This window comes from Parambassis ranga, chromosome 19 (assembly GCF_900634625.1).
Source record: "Parambassis ranga chromosome 19, fParRan2.1, whole genome shotgun sequence".
NCBI lineage: Eukaryota > Metazoa > Chordata > Actinopteri > Ambassidae > Parambassis > Parambassis ranga.
This window is the reverse complement of record NC_041039.1, coordinates 23,338,309-23,353,548: the sequence shown is the minus strand read 5'-3', so window position 1 is coordinate 23,353,548 and position 15,240 is coordinate 23,338,309. Positions and strand designations below refer to the sequence as shown.

The window sequence follows — 15,240 nt, the reverse complement described above, 5'->3', positions numbered from 1 at the left end:
CAGCATGCTGCTACTGCACCACTGACTTCCCCTTCAGCCTCGCTCCCTGCCTCAACCCTGCCCCACCTCCCCCACCCCTCCCTGACTGTCCCTGGGTTTGATAATAGTGATGGCGGCGGTGGTGATTTGTTGTCTTCAGGAGACCCCTCTGTGTTTAGTGAGATGGTTTTGGAACCGTCCTCCACCGCCGCCGAGCTCTCTGAGTCTTCCTGGGATCCACTGGTCTCTCTGTCTCTCAGCCCCACCCTCCAACCTTCGGTGCTTCTCCCTACTGACTTCCCCCTCTCTGGCTCCACGCCGGGCCTCTCCAGATCTTTCTCAGCTGGGTTTGAGGACTCGCGGTACGCTACTGGGAGCACAATAGAGTCTCTTCTCCCTGAGGTTAGTGGTGACGGGTTTTCGTTAGCTAGTGATGTTGACGCCATGTGTGGCTGTTCTTTGGAGCCGTCGGCGTCCTCGTCCTGGTTGCATGCCTCTCCTCAGGTCCCTCTGCCGCCCTCAGCCTGGGACTCTTCTCGTTTAGAGCTGTACTCTAGTGCGGGCATCCTGTCAGCCTCGGGTGTTGGTGTAGACCCTCCTCTGCCCTCCCTGGCGGTGGCGGGCTCTGATGGTCTCTCTCCCTCCTTGTCCTCTCCACACTCCCGGCTTCTCCAGCCCACCCATATTGACCTACCTGTGTCTGTTGCAGCTACAGCGTCTGCTGTCACAGACTCCTTGTTGTCTGCGTCCCACCTCCCTCCCTCACCCACAGCGTCCCCCTTCACTCCCACCCCTGAGGGACCCGTGATAGACACCAGCGCCTCCGGTTCGGCCCTGTTCCCCGACTCCCAGGAGGGTGTGGATCAGGAGTGGGACAGGGTTCAAACCTCGGCCTCTGGGGAGATCGCGCCCCCTGATACCACCACTGTCATTAACACCGTCCCCCCACCCATGACCTCAGAGTCCGGCCATGCGCCTGACGACCTGGACGAACACTCCTCAGCGTTTTATTTTGAAAGCGGGAGCGGCGGCAGTGCCGTCACCTCGGGGGTGGGAGGCACGACGACTCCAGCCATTCCACTGGTAACCTCAGCTCCACCCTGGTCACTGGGTGGAGAGGAGGAGAGCGGCTCGGGGCAGGGCGAGGGCCTCTACGACAACGAGACGTCCTCCGACTTCAGCCTCTCAGAGCGCACAGAGAGAGAGTCGGAGGAGCAGGAGGAAGTCGCAGGTAAAACGCCGTCCGTGTGGCTCTGCGGGAGGATTAACCCACCGTCATCCTCATTTCTGATCCATCACTTTCTCCACCATCTTCTGAGGCATCCCAGCATGCTTTTGGGTAGAGGGAGGGGGAACTTAGTACCTTAGAGAGATAAGATAAGTAGAGATAAGAGTTAATGTTTTATCATGTGCTGTGAGCACACTCTGCCCAGATCAAATGTCTTCTCTTCCCAAATGTTCCATCTGATGGCCACCAGAGGGCAGCAGAGCTCTTTGACTGGTTGCTGTGTGGGACATAAACCATCAGTCATAATAATGTAATGATCACACTGTGAGCACTGCTGGGAGGGTTTAAAAGAATATCATTAAATTATTATATATAATCACAACAGAAGGAACGACATAGAGGGAAGTTATTCAACCCAAACTCACTGCTGTAGCAGCAATTTGCACTCATAATATACAAAACAAACAAGGTAAACAAAAAAGATGAAGATAGAGAAATATATAAGATATATACAAAGGCTCATTCACAGTCTGAGTTTAGTCCGAATAGGGAAAAAAAATAAAGAAAACTGGTTTATGTTTGTGTTTTTGGACCATAAATATTCTGTTTTAAAAAAATAAAACATTAGGATGGCCAAAATAATTCACAACAAAAATCACAACTTTATGTAAATTTTATGGCTAAAAATTGTTATAATTTACTAAAACCTAAGAATTAAATTCGTAAGTCCACCAGCCTGCTGAATGAGCCCAGCAATGATGCTGCTATTAAATCAGTTCTTTCTGTAAGAGTTACTTTTACATTAGAGCTCATTTCATTTCACAAAACAGTGGCTCAGTGGTGGAGCAGAGTTGTCCAATAACCAGAAGGTTGGTGGTTCAATCCCAACTCCTCCCTAGTCATTGTTGTGTGGCCTTGGGCAAGGCACTTCACCCGCAGTGCACTCACTGGTGTGTGGCGCTACTTGCTGGTAGCCTTAAGCAATTTCCCTTCTGGGATTATTAAAGTATAAGAAAAAAACAAAATACACCAAACAGATAACACCATTCATAAGATCATAGTCTAACTGAATTTGTCTGATAATAATAATAATAATAATAATAATAATAATTTATGGCTTTTCCAACCAAAGGAGCAAAGTGTGTGTGTGTGTGTGTGTGTGTGTTGGGATGACAACAACATTAACTTCTTTTTCCATGTTTATAATTCTCCTCCTCCATCTTCTGTCCGGGCTGTTGTCTTCCCTCCATCATGTGTGTTGGATGAATGTGTGAACACCACATAGAACAGCTGAACAGGCTCAGCCAGCTGTTCGTGGTGAGCTGGCTCAGCCGACAGCTGGACAACCCCCCCATCAGCACACCTGGCTGGTTCTCAGATGATGCTGGGGGGACTCAGCAGCTCAGTGAGGTCAGGTTTCTGTCAAAGTGAAGGTGTGATCTCAGGTGGGGTGCTGATGTGAGGAGTGTTGTGTGTGTGTGTGTGGATGGTCAGTGTGGGGGTGCTTCAGCGTCACCATCTTGGCAGCACCCGAGTCCCAAAAGCAGTTCCAGCTAAACTCAGCTCCACTCGAGCTCTATCTCTTTTTTCCCCCATATTTGGAGGTGGTGCCAAGATGGGAACCTGTGGATGAAGGATCCTCTCTGAACCTTGTGTTCCATATATCTGACCCCATCAGTCCTAATCTGAACTGACCAATCAGCAGCAATTAGCAGCATGCTAGTGTTATGGGCTAAATTATCAGGAAGATTTCAGTTCAGTTATGATGTATAATCAATACTGTATTCATTCAAATGAGCAGCAGTGTTTGTGTGAAACACTTCAGGTGATGTTACAGGACAGACGGGAGCTGCTGAACGGCTGTACCCACGTTTGTCTCCTCTCTGCAGCATCTTTATTGCCCCCCCCCTCCTCTCACTTCTGTGCAGAGGTCAGCAACAGCAGCCACGAGTCGAGGGTGGGCTCCATCCGGGAGAGAGAGAGGAAGGCGGTGGTCCCCCTGGCCGTCATCTCCAGTTTCACCGTCCTCGGCCTGATCGTCCTCATCGGCATTCTGGTCTACTGGAGGTCAGTGCTGCTGCAAATAATCAATAATCAATAACACACAGTTAACCTGCAGAACATGAGGAGCAGCTGATTTCACAGAGTTCACATGAAGAGCTGAGGCAGGTGATGGACCACATGTCTCCCTTCTTATAAGGCCTTTTTTCTTCATGGTAACAGAGTGTAGCATTCTGGAGTTACTCTAAATGATCCTAACACAGTGTCAGGGCTTCCTATGTATGCTGAAGCTAATGCAACCAGCCGCCAGTGAAGTGGGGATTTATATTCATGTTTTCTGTGTGGTTAGAACCACAGACATCAAACACATGACCTCCATCTTTTGATTTTATCCTTTATCCAAAATCATGTCAAAAGTGCATTTATGCTTAATTAACCCCTTTTGAACCGCAGGCAGTTTCTGGGTCTGTGATAAAATCCTGCTCCTCCACATACACACACACAGCTCCATCATGTCTGCAGTCAGACGTGTGTGTGTGTGTGTGTGTGTGTGTGTGCACGCGCACAGAATAACTCAGTTATTCAGACAGAAATCAGCTGCAGGAAGCTGCAGGTCAGACAGAGACTCTCTGAATGTTGGTCATGTGACTGCTGCTCACATGTGACTCCATTATGGCTTCCTGCTGGTTGCTGAGGAGGTGTAAAGGTGTTTCAGTGGTACTGTAAGTTACATGTGATGCATTCAAGTCAGGTTTCAATCTTTGTGCTTTTGATGTTTTTTTTTTTTTTTTTTTTTTTTTTGATGTTTATTTAAAAACGGATCCTGTGAAGGGTTAAAATATGTACAAATCCGTTGAATATGCTACAACAACACAAATCAAATATTAATTAATGAAACACAGACAGGCTCTGTCAGGTTTATGAGACGTGCGTGTTTGTCTCAGAAGCTTAATCTCTCTGAACATGAGCTCAATCTTGATCCTACATTGTGTTTCTGTGTGTGTGTGTGTGTGTGTGTGTGTGTGTTTATTTATTCATTTTTAATGAACACAGCAGGTTTCTGTTCTTCTCCACCCACAAAACAACATCAGAGGTGCAGACCGAGTCTCATTTCTGGTCCGCCACGCTCGACATATTGTTCTTGTTTTGCACTCCGCTTGTTGTTGTATCTCCAAGATTGAGCAGTGCTAAACTGGTAATAATCTGAGGAGCAGAGGGGATTAATGAAGGACCCGGGCTGGAGCCGTGAGCGTCCAGAGAGGGGCAGATAGAAAAGGACATCCGCCTGATTATGTTGGACAGAAAGAATCGTGTCAGCGTCTTGTAGGGCGAGCGGCAGGAGGCCAGGCCCGCTGCTAATCCCACCGCTGTTGTGTCCTTTTTCACTCCGTTCTGTCAACACGGTGCTCATTTGGACACTGCTGCTGCTGCTGCTGCTGCTGCTGAGGATGAGGATGATGGTGATAATGATAATGATGAGGTCAAACAGTTTCAGCAAGTTAACAACAAGTAAAGTCATGATGATGAACAGAAAGAGCAGCTCAACCAGGGTCAAATCTGAAAGAAGTATTTTTACACCTGCTGTGTGTGCGTGTGTGTGTGTGCGTGTGTGTGTGTGTGTGTGTGTGTGTGTGTGTGCGTGTGTGTGTGCGTGCGTGTGTGTGTGTGTGTTATGAGCAGCAGCTGTTTTCCTGTTTCAGGCTGAACTCCTCAAACAGCACATCAGTATAATCAGATTAAGTAGTTTCAGTCTCACTGGATAAACAGAGGAGCTGCAGCCAGTGAGCAGCAGCAGAATTACACAGATCCATCACAGTCCAGCTGCTGACATCTGGAACCAAACAAAAACTCTCAGTTAGTTTTTTCTACATTTAATGACTTCAGATTCTAACTTAACTTTGGTCAAAAGATCTGGAAAAATCAGGTGAGGGTGTAGCAGTTAATGATGCTGATGAGTCCTGGTCCATTCCTCTTCTTCAGTGAATCTTCTCCAGACCTGATGGTCTCCTGCATGGACCCTGGTCTTTAGTCCACTCCTCAGACCTTCAGTCAGATTTCAGTCAGGTCTTTGTGCAGGTCAGTCAGTAACCCTTTGCTCTCCTGGAGGTCGTTCTTCACTAGAAGAGACGTTTGCTTCATCTGCTGTCATGTTGGAGAGAAAACCAGGACCCAGACCCGGTCTGACTGCAGACTGCTTCAGGGTTTCTTTCAGATATTCAGACAGTCTTCTTGTTTCATGATTCTTCCACCCTGACAGGATCCACAGTTCCAGACTGACTGAGTCCTCCTCACAGCATCATACTGCCACCACCATGTCTGACTGTATGAAGCCTGTTCTTTGGGTTCTAGCCTCTCCTTTCTGTCTCCACATGAAGACAACATCAGGTTTGGAGGTGTCTTCTCTGCAGTCTGGCAGTCCATTCCTGAGCAGGACTCTAGTGACGGTCTTCTCTGACTCTTCAGGTCCAGACCTGGTTCAATCCTTCACTGGTGTCTCTGCAGCTTTTCTCGGCTCTTCAGACTCATCTCTCACTAGTTTTCTTTCCAGAACCTTCCACATGTTTCTCTTCCTGTCTCTGACAGTCGGCTTCTCTCTGACTCTCTGTGAACGTCTTGGGGATTGACTTTTGGATGTACCCTCTAGTGGAAGCTGGAGCAGCTGCAGCCACATCACGCTGTCTCACGGCTCTCTGTTTGTGTGTTGGAGCTTTACAGATCTGTGTCAGAGATGTGAAGGAGGATTTTGTGTGATCTTGAGCAGAGTTTTATCTTTTAAACCTGAAAGTTCGAACCTCTCAGTGAACAAGGAGAAAGAAAGTGTGAGAGGTTACAGAAGGTCGATGCTGTTAGCAGCTCGTATGAAAGAGATGTGTGTGTGTGTGTGTGTGTGTGTGTGTGTGTTAATCCCTGATGCCCATTTCTGGCTGAGACAACACAGGTTCATCAGAGTCGGGCTCATCCCTTTAAAAACTTGTCAAGGATTAACAGAACATCTTTTTTCCTGTGTTTACGGGAAGATTACGGCGTATTCTCCCAAATCCGAGCTAACGCCAAATCACATGGAAACAAAAGCATGTTGTGGGTTGAGGGTCTGATGTCCTCAGTGTGTCCCTGTCTGTGTGGACAGGGCCTCAGCCTCATTAGATTCAAAGTGAAGTGTGTGTGTTTTGCAGGTTGTGTTTTCAGACGGCTCACTTTTACATCGACGACAGCTCGTCTCCCAGAGTCATCGCTGCGCCGTCCACTGCTGCCTTATCCTCTGGTAACACACACACACACACACATGTCCTAGTGTGTTAAAGAAATAAATTCAAACATGTCCTCAAATGTCCCCCAGGTGTCCTCACTTTCCCATTATCTCCTATCAGGGTTAAATACTCTCGCCCTCATAATATGTCCTCCCTCTTGAAGTGTCCTCACACATGAGGACACTTTTTAATATGTCCTCATGCTCCCATTCTTTCCCAACTTGTCCTCACTTCACGTGTCCTCATGTTGATAAAACGTCCTGACCTCTGCAGAGTGTCTGAACTTTGAGGAGATTGAAATTGTTTCCAAACCCACAGTGTGATGCTGCTGACAGAATAAAGTGTTTGTCAGCTTTTAACACACAAACACACACGTTGTGTCTCTTCTCTGTGTTTGTTTTTTTCTTTTAATCTTCCAGTGGAGCAAACAGCGTTTCCAGTCAAGGACTTCGTCAAACACGTGGCTGAGCTTCACAACACTCAAGGCTTTCAACGAGAGTTTGAGGTACAAATTAAAATCCAGCTGACGTTTAAAGACATTTTTACACTCTGTGTGTGTGTGTGAGTCCGTTCATGGTCACTGAATGAGTCGCAGCTCCACTTTGTTTGTTTTGATTTTGACACTGAAGGAAAAAACAACATTTTTTTTTTTACCAAAACCCAAAATGATTTCAGGAACGATCAATAAAATGATCAATGTATTTGATTTGTTTTTAATCCAGCAGGAATATTTAGAGCAGATAAAAAGATGCTGATTTCTCCTTCGTGTTGGCAGCAGCATGAGCTGTACTGTGTCATCAAGTTGTGTTTTTTGTGTTGTCTTGTAATTTGTCTCTTTGCACCTCTTTGGTTGACTGTGTTGTCACGGAAACATCCCGGCTGCCTGCTGCTCCCTCACCCTCGTCATTAGATTCTGAAGGAGAGTTACGAGGTAAGGCGCTGTCCTAACGAGCGCGCCGGGACGCCACCATGTAGTGTGTGTTTGTCTCATCTGACTTCTTGAACACATCATTAGTGATGTACATTCAGTCTGGAAATAGAAACAAATCTAAAATGCTTTTTTTTTTTTTTTTTTTTGCTTTAAGATGATTCTGTAAAAAACAAAAAAAATCTGCTTTCCTCAGCACAGCTGGGAAGTCATGACAGACTCACATATGACCAGCGGTCACATGACAAAAATTCAACGAGTATTTGGCTGATCTGCAGCTTTTTACAGTCGAAATGAGTGAAAACTGGTTTGTAAAATGTCTGTCGGTTGAAAAATGTAGGTTTTTGTCTTTCTAGTTGTGTCGTTTTGCGCACAAACGCGTCTACGTTCTCTCTGCTTGCAGCCATGATTGTGCTGTTTCCATGGAGGAACGGTGAACACTGAATATGAGACAGGAACACACAAAAACTGTTTGAAGTTCAGAGGGTTAAATGGATTTTTAAGCTCATATTCATGCTGTTAAATCAGGTTTTGTTAAGACAGCAGCGTGGCATCAGGGCCATCGATAAAAGAGAAACATTTAAAGAGGAAGTTCTGAAACTCCAAAATCTCCAAATACACTGAGGACACATGTAGAAAAGGTTCTTGTACGTACGTCAGCTTTGTCTTAAATTAACAAATATGCAAATAAAAGAGGTTAAAGCTTCACTCTGTGTGTGTTTGCAGGAGGTGCAGGCCTGCCTGGTGGACATGGGGATGACGACGGACAGCTCCAACCATCCTGACAACAAGACCAAGAACAGATACAGCAACATCCTGGCCTGTGAGTGCACGCCACGTAGACTCTCAGGTCACCACACCACAGCAGCAGTCAGTCCCTGCGTATGCTCAACACGTCTTATTGTGTGTCTCTGTCAGACGACCACAGCCGGGTGCGGCTCTCAGCGCAGGCTGACAAAGAGAGGAAGACAACGGACTACATCAACGCGAACTACGTGGACGTGAGAAACTTTTAATTTCCAGCCGAGGCCTTCATCTTCACCCCGAGGCTCATTTCTGCACATTCAGTCACTCACAACATATTTTTCCATTCTCAGATCCACTCATCGTTTCCCTCTTGTCCTCCTAAACCAAAGACAGTACACCTCGCTGCATATTTCTAAACCTATTCATGAGACGTGCTGTTGTTAGCGGGGACCTGCCTGGCTCTCCATTATGCCGGCACCATTATAACCTCATTTCCAACGTCTTGTTGTTTAGTGAAAGGCAGCGGTGACACAAAAAGCCCCCGCAGCGGTCACGGCCTCTCTGGAGAGCTGGCGTACAGGTTACAGAGTTGGTGAAAGCACATTGAGGATCTCTCCAGCTCACACTTTTGTCTGTGAAAGCGACTTAACGCTGTCAGTCATCTGAAGGTTATCAAACCATTGCAGCGAGTGTTTGAACAGTGCCCTCTGCTGAGAGCCTGTAACGCTCTGCTGCGCTGACCTTAACTAAACTGACTCGTTAGACTTCAGCCCACACTTAACTTTTGAGTTACAAGCGTCATTGTTGTTGATGAGCTCTGTTTGAATTGCAAATTGATTTCAATTGTGAGCGCCTGCACAGCAGCCTCCCGCTCTTTTTCTGCTCTGTAACCTTGTGTTTTGCTGGCAGAATAACTCGTTTTACTCTGGGCTGCTCTTCAGGTTTGTGTTTTAAACAAGAAGCTCCAAGTAAACCTATTTATATTCAAAATCGTGTGTTTGCATTGAGATTAACTTGATTTTATTTGAGGAAGCTGTTTATTCAGTTCCCTTTCACTGATCTTCAGTAACTGAGGGCTGAAGTTGTTGTGCTAACTTGTTAGCACACAGGATAGCTAACCTGCCATGCAGACAGTGTGCACTTCCTGTCGGTGTGGCCCACATCTGGCTCACTTCAGTGCTCCTATCTGCCGTAAAATGACGGCACTCAAGTGGTCCGCATCCCTTTGCCGCATGTGAGCCACAAGCTGGACAGACCATAGCCACCCCTCCTCCAAAACATGAACCAAATAAACCCAGATCTGGACCACTAGACTCCCAGGCAGATCACCCAGTGCTGCATCTAAGCCAAGAGACCCACATTACATTTTAAAGCCACATTTGCTGTTTTACATGTTGGCCACTAGAGGCTCACATCCATTTCATCAGGGCCGGGTGAAGGCCACAAGTGCCATATCAATGCCAGAAGTGGTCCACATTTAAGCTGGATCCATACTCCACAAGAACAGAGAACTCCCTTCCCCCTGCCGATGTTACGCCCACAAAATGACGTCATTTTTCTCTTGGACTGCCCGTTGTGCAGTGCTCTCAGACACATGGCCCGGGCAGAACTTTTTCTCTCAGTGGTGTGAGAGAAGAATTCTGTGATTGGTCGGAATTTATTGTGGGCGTGATGAATGTGGAGAAGCGCAAGAGCTTCTTCAGGTGCAGAACACACAGACAGAAGGAGGAAGCACAGCGAGGATGGACAGTTTAGATGAGCAGCTGGCAAACAGCTCCTGGAAGGAGAAACACGGCGCACAGAGGAGACTGTCTGTCCACAAGGTGGCGATAAAAACTAACCCCAGTATTGATCACGGTGTTACAGCGGCTGGACGCACATTAAACACCGGGAGACGGGATGTATTATTGCAGACAGTCATCCACACGTTTACAGAATTAAACTCACACAGACCAGAGGTCTGCTACAGTCAGCTGCACTGATCTTCTATCTGTTGTCATGCTGTGCGCCCTCTTCCCTGAGCATTATCAGCTCGTTAGGCCAGGTAACCACGACTGTGCGTGACGTGTGCTGCGTGGGAGGGCCGTATAAGGAGTACTGCACACCCACTCTTGCGGAGTATGGTACCTCCATGCCACCTTACCACCCGTGGAGCGAGTTCTCTGTTCTCGTGGAGTATGGAACAGCCTTTACACACTCCCTGGGTAGGAGCAGCACTGGGACTTCACAAGTCCCAGCTGGTGGAACATGGCGTCTGATGTAGTTGTGTTGTTCACAGTGCTGCTGCTAAAGCTGAGGAGCCACCACCATCTTTCATTCACTTCACCTTCCAGCCTCCTTATTCTTTTATTTAATCATTTCCCTGAACAATGCACATTCATCCATAAAAATTCACTTTACAATAAAGCCCTTCCTTTCAAATTACAAGGTTGTCTTGGCCATGATAACCGACTCACATGTGTGGAGGAGTTTCTGTGCCTCATCCTCTTATAAAGCTGAAAATCAATTTGTCTGTTCGTGTGTGAAATCAATAACAAAACAGGTGATGTTTACACATCATCTCATATTTTGATTTTTATATTTAATGTCACTTTCTGCTCAAAATGTAGTGTCAAAAACTGCAATTCCTCAAATGGCCACATGGGTGTATTTGGCTTTTTTTGTTTTCAGTTGTATGAGGATTAACTCACTTTTGGAGCCAGCCTCAAGTGGACACTTGAGGAACTGCAGTCTTCACGTCACATAATACTCACTGCTGCTGCTGCTGTGTGTCTTTCAGGGCTTTAAGAAGCCGCGGCTGTACATTGCAGCTCAGGGTCCTCTGAGGTCCAGCACTGAGGACTTCTGGAGGATGATCTGGGAGCAGAACGTCGGCGTCATCGTCATGATCACCAACCTGGTGGAGAAAGGAAGAGTGAGTCATCTCTGAAATGACGATCCTTCAGCTGTGTGTGTGTGTGATGAGTTCACTGTCTCCTTTAGAGGAAGTGTGATCAGTACTGGCCTCTGGAGGTGCAGGAGGAGTACGGCAGCTTCCTGGTGATGGTGAAGAGCAGCAAAGTCCTGGCCTATTACACCCAGAGGATCTTCACTGTCAGGAACACCCAAACCAAAAAGGTCCGTCAGTCACTGAAGCAGCTGCCTTCAGCTGCACAGAAACATGAGCAGAGTTTGAAGTCTCGACGAAGCGGTCACTGTGTGTGTTACTTCCTGTGCATTTCCAGAGCTCCCAGAAGGGGCGGGGCAATGAGCTGACGGTGACTCAGTACCATTACACCCAGTGGCCGGACATGGGCGTCCCGGAGTTCGCTCTGCCGCTGCTCAGCTTCATCCGCAAGTCTTCCAGGACTAAGACGGATGACATGGGGCCGGTGGTGGTGCACTGCAGGTGAGCAGAGCTGGATGAGATGAAGATTTCTTTCATCTTTGTCCTCACTGGAGCAGATGTTGAGTTTGTTTTGTTGCTCTGCAGTGCTGGTGTCGGCCGGACGGGCACTTACATCGTCCTGGACAGCATGCTGAAGCAGATGAGAGACGAAGGCGCCGTCAACATCACAGGATTCCTGAAACACATCCGCACACAGAGGAATTACCTGGTTCAGACAGAGGTCAGAGGTCAACCTTCTCCCTGCTGATACATTCGCATGAAGTACATGTAAATGTTGCACAGAGCACTGCACACAGCAAGCAACAATCTGGCTAATCCACTGAGCTAAGAACTAGACGCTAGACAACGACAACAAAAGACACAACGATGTGTCGTCTGCATGGAAAAAGAAGGAAGAAACATAACGGGGCCCAAACTTGACCCCTGAGGAACACTACAGGTCGGTGTGACTGTTTGTCTCCTGTCTCCAGGAACAGTATGTTTTCATACACGATGCCTTGGTGGAAGCCATTTTGTCTGGAGAGACCGAGGTGGCAGCATCTCACCTGCACAGGTACATGGACGAGCTGCTGACCCCAGGGAATGCTGGGAAGACGCGCCTGGAGAAACAGTTCAAGGTGAGCAGCTGACAGACCTCCCAGACCTCCCAGATGTGTCACACTGCTCAACAAAAGCATTTCATGTGGTCCTTTGTTTAGACTGTAACGGACGTTTGTTTTCCCACAGCTGCTCTGTCACTCCACAGCGAAACAGCACGACTTCTCTGCAGCTCTGCAGGAATGCAACCGCAACAAGAACAGGAACTGCTCTGTGATACCAGGTGAGTCTGTGTATCTGAAGATCTCATCTGTCTTTCTAAGTTTTTTAGAGAAATAAACCTCCATCGTTCTTTCTCTTTCTGCAGTTGAGAGATCACGAGTGCGTCTTTCAATGACAGAGACGGAGACATCGGACTACATCAACGCATCCTACATTACAGTAACAACTATTTTACTTTCAGGCTCTAATTGTGGTCATTTTAGGTGCTAGCTTTGCATGCTGTACCTCGTTTCTTACAGGACGATTAAATGTATACAGATGTATATCTGCACATTTTTAAATGAGCCTCTATACCAATGATATTTTTACTTGAATCTCTTCATCAAACAAAGCCATGATTCTGGTCCTGCAGGGCTACCGCCGGAGCAATGAGTTTATTATCACCCAGAATCCTTTGCCCAGTACTGTAAAGGACTTCTGGAGGATGATATGGGACCACAATGCCCAGGTCATCGTGTCACTGCCTGGGGTGAGAACATGGATTTAAAACATTCCATTTTAGTTTAGCATTTAATCTTTCTGCTAGAAAACATTTTCTATAAGCAGAGCTGAAACACAATGTGATGCAATGATCAGCTAACTTCCTTTGTTGTTAGACTGAGGAGGAGGCGGAGCCATGTGTCTTCTGGCCCCGCAAAGGGGAGCCAATCAGCTATGAGATGTTCGCCATCAAACAGAAGAGTGAGACTCAAGTCTGTCTTACCAACGAGGACATGGTGGTGGTCCGAGACTACGTACTAGAAGCTACGCAGGTTAGCGGTGTGACCCAAAGCTTTTGCGTCAAGTGTTTTGTTATTCACTGTTTATTTACACACATTCGACTCAGCATCTGTGAACTTCTCCTTTAAGCTACTTGGGTTTGAGATGCTGGAAATTCTCGTACATTTCTGTCGCTGATGTCCAGAATTTCTCCTCATCTCGACAGGACGACTATGTTCTAGAGGTAAAACATTACTCTGCCCCCCGCTGGCCAAACCCATACAGTCCCATCAGCAGCACCTTTGAGCTCCTCAACCTGGTGAAAGAGGAGAGCGCCACCAAGGAGGGCCCCACTGTGGTCCATGATGAGTACGTTCATCACCATCTCTGGTACAAAAATACAAGGCTTCATTTAACTATTAAAATCCTGATGTTGATGATGTTTTTTCAGTGTCGGCGGAGTCACAGCAGGAACATTCTGCGCTCTGTCGTCTCTGACCTGCCAGCTGGCTGCTGAAGGGTCCGTGGATGTCTTCCAGGCGGCCCAACTGACAAACCTCATGAGACCAGGACTCTTCAGAGACACTGTAAGACTTCTGTCTGTCTCACAATATGCTGATGATATCATGCTGTTCACTAAAATAAATAGCAGAGGTCTAAGAACAAATTTTTAGGTTGTTTTAGTCACACAAAGCAGCAATCTTTTTACAAATATATGTACACAAAAACAGGAGCACATATTTGTCATCTGGCTCAGGTGGTATTTGGTGGTGCTTTGCCCTCTGATCGCTGTTTTGATAGAAGTTACTGCCAAAACCACACAGACAGTTTGTTGCTATTTTTCAGGAGCAGTACCAGTTCCTGTACAGAGCCATGCTGAGTCTCATCGGGACACAGGAAGACGAGGAAACCCTCCAGTCCTCGGACAACAACGGGACCATCGTGGTGGGAACCGCCAGCACTGCAGAGAGCCTGGAGTCTCTGGTGTAACTGCCCCAAAAGAACCACAGAGAACTTTACACTAAAGAGCATTTCGTCCTCCATCTTTCTCCTCCTCACAACAGGACCCCTGCAGACCCTCGTTGGGCTGTACTTCGCACTCAGACTGTTTCTTCCAGTTTCTTCTTTGCTGGATTTGGACTCTTTTTTGTAATGTGTGCCTTTTTGTATTCTTCACCCTGTTCTTCTAACTTTGATACGAGCTGTAGATTAACCGTTTTAATGCTGAACGTTTCACTTACCCTGCCTAAACCTTGTATTTATTGGCACCGAGCCAAACGGGAAAAAAGGGAAATCCTGCGTCTTTTTACATCAGATGATATTTTGTTAGCTTGTCCTTTATTGAGCTCCTGCACTGAACACCTCTCTGTAAATATCATCTCAGCCGTAGCAGCAGTGTGCTAATGAAGATAAGGGCCTGGAATAATGAAATAATTATAATCTAATGTAAATAATATTATAGTAATCATCTGGATGGACCAAATTTCTATTTATACGTTTAGATTTTTATATTTTACCATTTTTTAGTGCATTTTAAATGTTATGGTTTAATTCTTAGCTGTTAATGCTTTTATACTCTGGATTTTGTAACAGACTAAATGTGATGCATGGGGTACTGACATGTTTGTTTGTTTTTTAGCCTGAAACACTGCTGGATTATTAGATTAAATAAGTCAAACAAAAAAGTGTGTTTCCAGAGTGGTTCCTTCACATGAAAAAAAAGATGTGTCTGAAAAACCGACGCCCCCTAAAGTCTGACACCAGTCTGTACCGCAAACAAGCAGGATGTTACCATGACAACAGCAGGAATAAACATGTTTACATGCCTGGACGATGGCTTCAAGTGCGAGGTTGAACTTTCTAACACTCGCTGTGGGGTCATCACAGGTAACGTTTCATTTTAGACTTTCAGCTGATGAATCTGACAGCAGCAGAATGATCATCATCTCCATCAGCAACTGTCAGAAAGGAGGTCAGAGTTCACTGCATCCAGACATGAAGGAAACACCCTCCGTGAGCCTGACAGGAGGTGTTAAAGGAGCACAGTCAGAGAAAATGAAACAAGAGTCCTATCCGACCTGTGGATTAGACGGTTTCCCTTTATGGAGTCATGCTCTAATCCCTGCTCTGAACGGGTTATTCCAATTGATTTCCCATGTTTTAATCCGGGCTAAGACTCTGCAAGAAACGCGCCTTTTCAGGA

General features: G+C 46.5%; 1 protein-coding gene across 5 annotated transcripts in view; it reads left to right on the top strand.

Moving 5' to 3' along the window:
• ptprz1a (protein tyrosine phosphatase receptor type Z1a) overlaps positions 1 to 14,684 on the top strand; it is a 49,931-nt gene extending 35,247 nt beyond the window's left edge. For 4 of the 5 annotated variants that reach the window (XM_028430253.1, XM_028430254.1, XM_028430252.1 and 1 more), the window contains 19 exons: positions 689 to 1,210; positions 3,136 to 3,274; positions 6,382 to 6,470; positions 6,876 to 6,961; positions 7,367 to 7,387; positions 8,111 to 8,207; positions 8,303 to 8,385; positions 10,911 to 11,045; positions 11,114 to 11,248; positions 11,356 to 11,519; positions 11,604 to 11,739; positions 11,990 to 12,136; positions 12,246 to 12,339; positions 12,424 to 12,497; positions 12,691 to 12,807; positions 12,935 to 13,090; positions 13,264 to 13,406; positions 13,489 to 13,624; positions 13,884 to 14,684. In XM_028430253.1, coding sequence (XP_028286054.1) covers positions 689 to 1,210; positions 3,136 to 3,274; positions 6,382 to 6,470; positions 6,876 to 6,961; positions 7,367 to 7,387; positions 8,111 to 8,207; positions 8,303 to 8,385; positions 10,911 to 11,045; positions 11,114 to 11,248; positions 11,356 to 11,519; positions 11,604 to 11,739; positions 11,990 to 12,136; positions 12,246 to 12,339; positions 12,424 to 12,497; positions 12,691 to 12,807; positions 12,935 to 13,090; positions 13,264 to 13,406; positions 13,489 to 13,624; positions 13,884 to 14,027 — 2,618 coding nt within the window. In that variant the 3' untranslated portion in view covers positions 14,028 to 14,684. The remainder of the gene's footprint in view (positions 1 to 688; positions 1,211 to 3,135; positions 3,275 to 6,381; positions 6,471 to 6,875; positions 6,962 to 7,366; positions 7,388 to 8,110; positions 8,208 to 8,302; positions 8,386 to 10,910; positions 11,046 to 11,113; positions 11,249 to 11,355; positions 11,520 to 11,603; positions 11,740 to 11,989; positions 12,137 to 12,245; positions 12,340 to 12,423; positions 12,498 to 12,690; positions 12,808 to 12,934; positions 13,091 to 13,263; positions 13,407 to 13,488; positions 13,625 to 13,883) is intronic. The other variant, XM_028430255.1, reaches the window with a different exon arrangement.
• The last annotated feature ends 556 nt before the right edge of the window (positions 14,685 to 15,240 follow it).